At 28.1% G+C, this 11,088-nt stretch overlaps 1 protein-coding gene across 1 annotated transcript; it reads right to left on the reverse strand.

Annotated features, from left to right (window-relative positions):
* Positions 1-1,411: 1,411 nt before the first annotated feature.
* Positions 1,412-8,074, reverse strand: LOC110613808 (UDP-glucuronic acid decarboxylase 6). Its single transcript, XM_021755135.2, has 13 exons — positions 7,723-8,074; positions 7,461-7,568; positions 6,379-6,465; positions 6,096-6,183; positions 4,437-4,528; positions 3,617-3,681; positions 3,448-3,536; positions 3,097-3,174; positions 2,917-3,010; positions 2,656-2,722; positions 2,494-2,557; positions 2,338-2,378; positions 1,412-1,774 (listed from the first exon to the last, which is right to left on the reverse strand). The coding sequence occupies exons 2-13, from the start codon at positions 7,548-7,550 to the stop codon at positions 1,589-1,591; spliced, it is 1,041 nt and encodes a 346-aa protein (XP_021610827.1). The 5' UTR covers positions 7,551-7,568; positions 7,723-8,074; the 3' UTR covers positions 1,412-1,588.
* Positions 8,075-11,088: the final 3,014 nt, after the last annotated feature.

The raw sequence follows: 11,088 nt of genomic DNA on the forward strand, positions 1-11,088 counted from the left end.
CATTTTTAATATTATTTATTATAATATTATTCAGACACTCATTTTAATACATTTAATTTCATCTATGTGAACTTAATGAAATATATATAAACCCTCTAATCTTAATAATTTCAGTATTTAAAAGTGTTTTATTGGCTTAATAAGTTCGAGTTACTAATTTTTTTTTTTTAATTTTCCTATTCAGAAAAAGTAAAAATACAATAAACCCAGTTGCTGTGGGTAGAGATGCAATTGGCGTCCCTGTCTACCACAACTTCATCCACTTCTAAATCTGTTACAGATTGAGCATTCATGAAGCAAGGAGACTCATACTTGTTGATTACATTCAAATTTTATCAGCAAGACACTCTCTAAACATAGATGAGTGGTTCGCAAATAGTGTCATCCGCATGACTTCTTTTACCATTATTTTTAATAATTTAACAATAATTAAATAATAATTTAATTAATAAATTTTATATTATTAAAAAATTGGTCATATTAAATTTATCATAAATTGAAAAAATCAATCTAAATATAAAGGACTAAATTGTCCCATGTCCCATACAATAAAACTACACAGACTAAATTGTTAAATTAAAATAATTTAAGTGATTTTTTTACTGTAATACTAACCAAACAGAAAGTAGATATTAAAATGTCCTTAACCTCAAACTCAGGACTAAATTGTAAAATTACACTTATTACAATAATAAGTAGGCCTTAAATAATTCAAATATTTTGATATACTCACGTCTATATTTTAAATTTTTAATTTTAAACGATTAATTTATCATGATTTTATCTATAATCCTAAATCAATTTTAATCAAAATTTTAAAATACCACATATCATTCTACGTAATTTATTTTATTATTTTTTAATTAATTATACATTTAATTATTTGGATGAAATAATCTAAACTTTTTTATAACTTTATATTTATATTCCAATCGTTTTAGTTATTGAACAAAATAAATTAATTTTTTTTTTTTTATAAATTTACATTCACATTTCAATATTTCAATATTTAAATATTAAAGAGTGAAAAATAATTATAAAAAAAAATACATAAAAGATCAATGATAATATAAAATGACAAGGTAGGAATATCGTATTTTAATTAAAATTAATTTGATCTCATGGATAAAATTCTATAAATTTTAAAAATTTAGTATAATAGTCCAAAATTGAAAATTTTTAGATTATTTGAATTAATTGGCTTAATGGTGGAGAAACTCCCACTAGGTTTTACTCAAAGTTGAGAGATACTCACTACCAAAGACAAATTAATAGCAATGTCAAGCTATTACATTAATGCTAAAATTGTCACAAAAATTATCAATTTATTGATTGTTGTCTCAACAAAATTCAGGGCAATAATTTGCAGCAACTCAAGCAGGAAAAACAAATTTAAAAAAAGAACTCATAGTTAACTATATATAATGGTAAATGCCTATATAAAGCTTCAGAAGTAACTGTAAGAGAAAGGAAACGGATGATATTCATCATCAAAAGAGAAATGAAACAAGGGCTTATGCAAGTCCAGATATATGGGAGAAACAAACACTAAAGATTATGACAATCGAGAATTTAACACTGCTCATCTTCATTTCTTTTTGGCGACTCCGAGCCTCAACCGGAAGTCCTCTTCCATAAGGGGAAGGCCATCGCGCAACTTGACTTTTGGTTCCCAACCCAGCAATTCTTTTGCCTTTGTGATGTCAGGTTTCCTCTGTCTTGGATCATCTGGAGTATTTTCCACCATCTTTATCTCCACAGCAGGATTTATAAGCTACAAAAATCACAAAAGTATAAGGCTATGTTCAGTAACAATTTTAAAAGTAGTATTTAGGTTTTTGATTCAGTCAGAACACTAGTATTTAGTGGTTGAATGAGTGCATTATGAAAAGCTATTCGACTAACCACTACTAGAACAATTAACTGCTATTAAAATAGTTGCCAACTACTAGAACAGCTAGTATTACCAAACAATGCCTAAATATTTGCATTACCAACATAATAAAGTTTGAACTGCAATAATACTAGGAACTTATTTTCTCATACAGCTAGATCAGAACTCAGAAGATGCTTAATGGTCTCAGGTTTATATTAGATGTGTAGTTCCAAATTCTCATTCTCAGATATGCTTGACTAGAGCATCCACAAGATATCTCATTTTGGTTGCCACCATCTGGCTAGAAATCCTTTCAGACAAAAGAGACTCCTTGCTTGACAAATGTGGCAAATTAAATTACTTCCACAATATTTTATTTTACATTATTTTATGTGGCCTACTTCAAAATAAGCATAGATATATTGGCTGGGGAAAAATATAATGTCAAACTCAAAACTTACCTCCTTCACATTCTCAGCAAGTTCGATCATGGTAAATTCACCTGGAAGAGTACAGAAGAAAGGCAAGTTATGTAATTTTGCGCGATGAATATGATGTTGAATCTAAGTCAGAGGATGACGATTTATAGATGGGAATATTAGAGTTAGCAGGATAACCTGGATTTCCAATGTTGATTGGCCCAGTGTTCTCTCCTTCCATGAGTCGAATGAGGCCATCAACCTGTTGTGTTTCAAACAAACAGTTTGACAAACTTAGATAGAACCCATTAATGAACATCAACAGGGAATTGTGCAAATAAGATAATCTATTCAGCTCACCATGTCAGAAACATAACAGAAACTGCGAGTCTGAGTTCCAGGTTTTTGGACTGTCAATGGTTCACCTCTACAAAGGAAAAAAATGCAGGTGTAAATTGACAACTAGAGCATAGATATTTAATTAATGAACAGAAGTCTGAAGTCAGAAAACAAAGAATTCAAGGTTCACAGCAAGAAAGGCCTCCTGTGCAATTATCTTCCAAATGGAGTCACTCATATGATAAATCACCATCATAGTTGCAATAGTGCACAAGAACTTACCGAAGTGCTTGAGCAATGAAATTGCTGACAACACGCCCATCATCAATATTCATACGTGGTCCATAGGTGTTGAAAATTCTAGCAATGCGAATTTCTTAACATAAAGAAACATGAGAAAACACGTCACAAAATTTGGCACTAAGGAAATGTTTTTCAGGATGGATAAAAATCCATGTTTACCTATCCCATGCTGCCTGTGGTAATCAAACATCAAGGTCTCAGCCACACGCTTTCCCTCATCATAGCAGCTCCGAACCCCTATCATATTCAAGAGGATGAACTTGATACTAAGATCCTAGAGTCATGAGTATATTAAAGCATTGACAGTGCACAATGCAAAACTAATGCATCAAAGATAAAATTGTTCACTAATGGTGGACGTAAATCAAAAGAAGAATTAAAGAGAAATGAAAGAATGAAACATTATTTAACTTTTCTATTTTATTCCAAATGGTTGAATTAATTCCAGTTGAAATAATAGTTATTAGGTAAGCAAACAATAGATTTAGGTTTTAAGAAAAGAGAATATACCAATTGGGTTAACATTGCCCCAGTAAGTCTCTGGCTGAGGGTGCACTAGAGGATCACCATAAACCTCTGAAGTTGATGTAAGCAAAATCCTGCTTATCGACATTAGGGATGAGTACATCTTCACATAAATATCAGTAAAAATGATAAATTCATGACTAAATCCCCTAACCTTGCTCCAACTCGCTTGGCAAGACCCAGCATGTTCAATGTGCCGATCACATTTGTTTTTATCGTCTGTCAGGACATCATGCATTTCCAAGTTAGATGAGCTCAAAGTCTGCTATACACTCTAGATACAAACCTTTATGTAATCTAAGTAGGCGAAATAAATACATGAGAGCCACTTTATGCACAGTGAAAAATCACGGAACATGCTGCTGTCCATTTGTGTCCTCCAGCTAAAAATTGCATTTAGCTTATGACATACTACATAAATCCTCAATTGAATGCATCCAAAAAACAAGGGGAAGGAACTGCCTAATTGCTTAGGCTTCATAATTAAAGTCATTTAGAATGGAGAAAATTATGATTGATATTCTTTTGGATTTCTAGTGTACTTGAAAACAACAAGACTTTATTATAAGCTTTACAATCCCAAGCTAAGAAGGAATAAAACTATACTAAATGGGAACCTAATAATACCAAAATAGAGAAATTAAGATCCTATTGAAATAGGAAAAACTTAAAAGGATCTGCAGCATTCCAACAAAAGGAACTGGATAAGAATCCAGTTTCATGGCACACCCATCTGGACACTAATGTATGCATCAAGATGCTAATCCAGATTTGGCATGTGAAATAGGATGGTAAAAGAGGCAAAAGAGATTCCTAGATGTGCAATTGATAGAGACCAAAAACTAGTAAGCAATTTTATTCACTCTTACAAGCTGGGTAATTCATAACAAAGTGTAAGGGGCAAAACAAAAGCATAGCATACTGAATAAAAAATTGATAGCATGCTGAATAAAAATTGATAGCATGTTACACACCTTTACAGGATTATATTTATAGAAAATGGGAGAAGCAGGGCATGCCAGATGGTAAATCTGATCAACCTCAATCAACAATGGCTCCGTGACATCTAGGAAGGAACAAAAGTACACAATTCATCCAAATCAAAACATTGGAACTGCATAAGGAATTACAGGCAAAAGAAGATATGGATGGTAGAGTTGAATTAGGCACATTTGAAACATCAAGCATGGACAATAGTTGCATGGCACTTAAAATTAGAACATAGTTGCATGGCAAGTATGGTGTGACAGTAGAAGTCTTGAGTTTGCAATCAAGGATTACATGTTTGAGTCATACTAGGCGAAAATCTTCAGCATCAACAATTTCTTTTTGTTTTAATTCATTCTTCAGTATTATCAGAAAGTGGGCAGGTTTTTAATATACATTGGCATCTCATAATGCTTTCTAATTAGAGACCAAACAAGTAAAAAATATGTCTCAAGCATAAGAGGTGGATGAAGACTTTATGTTTTACAGCACCACTGGATCATAACACAAGTACACAGCATCTTAACCATTGGTTTTTGACTTCGGCATTGGCACAGGAATATGGACATTGATGTCGGCATTGATGTTGTATTTTTGAAGGAATTTTTCCTCTTTTGGCATAGTTATCTTGGGTTTGCTATGGCATAGGTTTATTGTGGTATAAGCTTATTGTGGCATGGATTTGTTATGTTTTTGGATTTGACTTAATTTTTGTGTTTATATGACATTTTTTTCTTGATCTTCCATATTCTCTCTCTTTTTTTTTTCTTATTTCTCATCTTGAATCTCTCAAACCAAGGCTACAACTGTTTGTTTTTGGGAGGAGGAGAGGAACAAGAGATTAATTGAGACTCCAACGGTATGTTGATTTTATTAATGCACTTTTATTTATATATTTAAAATTTAACTAAAAAAATAAAAAAAGATCATAAACAATTTTAAATTTTAAACTTAAAAGCTTAACAAAATAATTTAAAACTTAATTATTTGATTTAACAAAACAACCAAAATCTTATATTTGCAGTACTAATTCAATTTCAGCCACATTCAATGCCAGAGGAAGAGATTTCTCCATTCATATTCAATGTCAAGGGAAAAAATTTCTCTATTCACATTCAATGCCAGAGGAAGAAATTTCTCCATTCACATTCAATGCGAGGAAAAGAGGTTTCTCCATTTACATTCATATTTATATCCACATTCAAATTCACATCCACATTCAAAAGTTGGAGGCTAGTTACAAAATACAACAGTTCACAATATTCAAAATTTCTAGTTCCTAAACCAAGGAGGAGTTTTGAATAATCAACTTAGTACTGCAAATTTAAAATTATGGTGGTTATGTTAAATCAAACAATTAAGTTCTAAATTATTTTATTAAGATTTTAAGTTTAAATTTAAAATTGTTTATGATCTTCTTTGATTTTTTTTAGTTACATTTTAAACATATAAGTAGCAATACACTAATAAAATCAACAAATCATTGGAGTCTCAATCAATCTTTTGTTTTCCTCCTCCTTCCAAAAACCAACATTAACAAGTAACTTGATTCATGTAATGAGCAATAGTTAAAAGTTAATATATAAACCAGCACTGAATCTCAAGATAGATAAAATTTGATAAGAAACTAAAAGATAAGAATATACCATGGCGAATGAGTTCAAATCTTGGATGGCCAATCCATTTTTTAAGATTGTCCTTTGATCCAGTAAAGTAGTTATCAGCAACTATTACCTGAATAGATAGACACAAATTACATAAGAAAATGGTTAACCTTTATTTTTTATCTTACAAAATCAGCTTTCTTGTTTTAACGGATATAAACTTGTGCCGACAACATTTGCCATAGATTTATCCAGAATTTACTATGAAGTCCATTTGTTAATAACAAAACAACTATAAGCTTTATTAATAAGAAAATATGCTAACCTCATTCTTCTCATTTTCCATTAGTTTGTCAACTAGATGAGATCCAATGAATCCAGCTCCTCCAGTGACCAAAATTCTCATGTTGGACTGGCATCAAGAATGGAAATCAGTATTGAAGAGCATAGGGATCAACATATAAAAAAAGTGAGAAGAAAATAATTACAACAATAAAGCAAACTTTCTTTTCTTGAAAGGGGCAGAAAAATGTAAGAATGCCATTGGATGGAGGAGACACATAAAAAATGCACAACCAAGTGGGATGTTAAATCCACCTAAATTTTAAGTAGAACACTGGTATTAAGGAAATATCTCCATGACCTCATGGATATGAGACAGTAACTGTAAGTCTGTAACCGGGATAGGGCAGATCTAAGCTCTTGGAACCAAGTCTATAATAACAGTCAGTACTTCTTCCAGCTATGGCAAATGAGATTCATCTTTGCATCCACACTCACAGGTAATCAAGCAAACATTTCCTTAATTTAGTTTCCAAAATACAATTGATAGGCATTTTATTTAACATGCACAAGGTTAAATCTGACAGGGAAATGCATCAACTCGCCACAACTCATCACTAATGATTTAACTAAAACAGCTATTTCTCTATTCTTTTCTTGTGGGAATTAATTAGATTGGGCATCATGAAATGCATTGAACCTGTTCATCCCAGCTAACTACATTAATGCTAGTTCTGGATAGCTACATTTGAAATTGAAGATTTGGATTAAGTTTTAGTACAGAGTATTAAAAAGTTACGGATTTCAAATCACAAGGTTTTATTTTGGAATTAAAATTACACTATTGTATGAATTATTTCAAATGAATTTCCATGTTTATAGGCCTAATACATATTTACCAATCTAATCAATTAAACAAGGTAAAATTTTTCAAATTATACTCATGTTTCAAATCATGGGATACTTCACTAAACAACTGCACGCATATGGAGTCATTTTCTTGGAAAAAAAAAAGAATCAAGTCAAAAATAAATCAACCTACTCTAGAAATTCCTTCTCTGATCAAAATCAGGACCTTTTTAGTAGCTATAGGGCTGGAAACAGTCTGAAAAGGTGCAATCTTACCTGGAAAAACTTGGAGTTACGCAAAGGAGAAGGCATTGGGGGAGGCTTAGTCGTTGTTTGGTGCTCCCCATTCGAAGAATTGGTTCCCATTCTTCAGATCTCAATCACCTGCCACATCATCCTCCAATCAATGAATCATCCTTTGTAAATAAACAAAGATCAAAATACAAATACATCTTTTTTACAGATATACAGAAACAAATCCTGTAATGGAGAAGAGAGAGAGAGAGAGAGAGAGAGAGAGAGGAGCATATCATGGGACCTGATGATAATGAACTGCAAAGGAAAAAAACCCAAAACCCTGACTTGTTCTCTTGTGATTGACAACACTGAAGGGATCAGAGACTGATATTTATAGTCCAAAAATGGAAACTTCCCCACCAAAGACTTCTTAGAAAAGAAATAATAAATTACAATAAAGATTAAAAAAGAAAGAGCCTTCAAAATCACGTTAATCCAGACAAAAATTATAAAAGCCTTCAAATTTACGAAAAGTAATAATAGGGTGAGTCCTCGATGATAGCTCCTTGATAACAAATGCCAAAAACCCAGATCACACCAAACCCATATTATACAATATACAGCTCACACACTCTCAACCTAAAACAAAATGCACAAACCTGAAATTTCGTGCTTGCTATTGTTTTAACCTTAATGATATGCAATCTGCCCAAATATCCGGATTATCGAATACCCGAAGACCCGAATGCCCAATATACTGAAGCTCGAAAAGGAGACTCTGGATACCTTTTAATACCTCGGGCTATATCCTATTTGAAATCAAACTCTTGTAAAGCGGAAATTTAATCCCAATGAAATATGGTGTCTTAATTCAATTATCACAGTACTCAAAACCTAATTCTAACTTCCATTTAAATATGAGCAACGATTATTCACCCCTTTCATATTTCAAGACTAGAGCATTTTTTGCCAATCAAAGCTTTTTTTATTTTACAGATCTAAACTCGTTTGGAATAATTAAATTAAGCAGGCAAATATGGGGTTTACATGCGATGTTGCCAAATGGGTTGGGCTAGTAGTTTTAGGTTTTAGCCTTTTAGATTGAGAATCGAATTTAGGATCAGGGGATTATTCTTGGGCATCAAATTATGCTTTGATGCTGGACAGGGACCGATGGAGGTTGCCATTTATAAATAAACTTTTTCTTTTTCACGAGAAAATTAGTGTATTTTTTTATTTTAAAAAATATATTAAAACATTTGATATTTTAAAAAATATATTAATTAATTATTTTCTTAATTTTTATTATTAAATATTTTACCATTTAATTTTTATAATTTTAAAAAATATATTAATTAATTCTTTAATTTTATAAAAATCTACTAATTAATTTTTTAAATTATATTAAAATTTTTTTATAACATTTAACTATTAAAATTACTAAAAAATTAATTAGTAAATTTTTAAAATTTAAAAATTAATTAATAAATTTTTTATACTATAAAAATTAAATAGTGATTTTTATTTTTTTTTTCATGACTTTTCATCATTTTACTACAATTAGGAAACTTCATAGTGTACATCACTCAGTGAGATTATATGGAACTTATAAATATTTAAAATTTTAAATATTTATGTATTTAGTTAAAATATTTAAAAGTAACTGATAAATCAATCCTCGACATATTTACTAATAAATAGTTTATAAGTATATTTATTAAAAAATATTAAATAAAATTATGATAAATTTTAAAATTAAATGAGAAATCAAACAAACTTATAAATTTAATACTTATAAACATTAAAATAATTAAATTGAACTTATAAATCCACAAAATATTTAAATAATCTAACTCATTATCTATAAAAATAATACTTGATTTATATCTAATTATTTTTAATTTTAAATTATTTGATCTATTATTCATTAAATTTATATTTTTTAAAATTAAATTATTTTTTAAAATTTAAATAGTTCATAAAACTCATTAATTAATAAAATATTATTCATAAAACACTTTTATTTATAAAAATTTAAAATTTATTTCTCTAAATTTAGATTATTTAACAAATAATTTTAATTATGTAAGTAAATTAAAAACTAATTAAGTGAGATAATTACTTTTTAATAATAAAAATAGCATATGAAATTAAATTATGCAATAAATGAATAATTTTAGAAAAAAATTAGGAGTTGAAATTTTAAAAATGAAAAATAAATTTTTTAGATAGAAAAGAAGAGAGAATGAGATGAATAAAATAAAATGAATTATTAAAATTAAATAAATTAAATAATATTAAAGCGAATAAATATTTATTTGACATAAAAATTAAAGAATTTATTTTTATAACAAAATTGTTTAATTGAGTAATTTTAGAATAAAGATTAACTAAAAATTTTTTTGAATATACACAAATTTAGTGGTAATTTTTTCTGTTATAGGTAAAACTACTTAAATATTCCTATATAATTTGAAATTTTTTAAGGGTTCATAACCCCTTGGCCCCTTCGACTCCGTTACAGTTTGACAGGTAATTTATTTTGGACTTAGCATATATTTACATTATTTTTAGGATAACATTCGATATACATATAATTTTTGGAATATATTTAAGTGGTCACCCATTACGTAGCTCTGTATATATATATAACTAATATTTTATTTGCTTTTAAATCAATATTATTGTTATAGATTTTAAAATATCAGAATTGCTATTATTTTATTTTCTCATAATTGAAATATCAACGTTCTATATAGGAAACATGTTATTAAGATTTTATTTATTATATTTATAATTATAAATTAATTATTTTAGCAGTGATATCTTATCAAAATTTGTATTCAACTTAATATATTAATTGAATTATATTGTATTTATTCAGTTGATTTATTTTATTTTATTTCTATTTATTATTTATTTATTTGTTCACCCAATAAATTATATTTACTTTTTTTTGAAATGAAAATTGTATTTACCTTTATATTTTTAATATTACATATATTTTTTTTGGTGATCCACTCCTAACGGTTTATACTTTATAATATTATCCTTTTTTCTATTTCATCAATTTCAGAGTACAGTGAAAATCGGATCAATTTTAAGTTTTTAGTAACTTTTTATAATTTTGAAAGATGATATATAAATTATACGATCAATAAATATATTTTTAGTAACTTTTTATAATTTTGAAAGATGATATATAAATTATACGATCAATAAATGTATTTTGATTGGTGTATATATATATATATATTTTTTGATTTTCATAAGTAAAAATAGTAATGTAAATATATTATAATTTAAAGCCATCGATTATTTCTTTCATGTTTTAATATTTTGAAATTATAACATATTATATATATTTATTATGTGTATATTTGGAGAAAATTTTATCAATTTTTCTAGTCATATCTTTCTGCAGACTAAAAAGTAATATGCTGTATATGATTAAATTTAAAATAAATTTAAATATAAAATTAATATCTATAATAAATTTAGACTAAATACACATTACACAAATCTATTAATATTAATAATTATTTAAATAAAAATTAAATATTTGATAACAATATTTTTATTTTTTTATATTTTCATTTAGAAAGTATAATTTAAATATATTATAAAAATATTAAAACTTTTAAAGTAAAATCATTAATGAAAAGCA

The sequence above is a fragment of the Manihot esculenta genome, chromosome 4 (genome assembly GCF_001659605.2).
Source record: "Manihot esculenta cultivar AM560-2 chromosome 4, M.esculenta_v8, whole genome shotgun sequence".
Taxonomy (NCBI): Eukaryota; Viridiplantae; Streptophyta; class Magnoliopsida; order Malpighiales; family Euphorbiaceae; genus Manihot; species Manihot esculenta.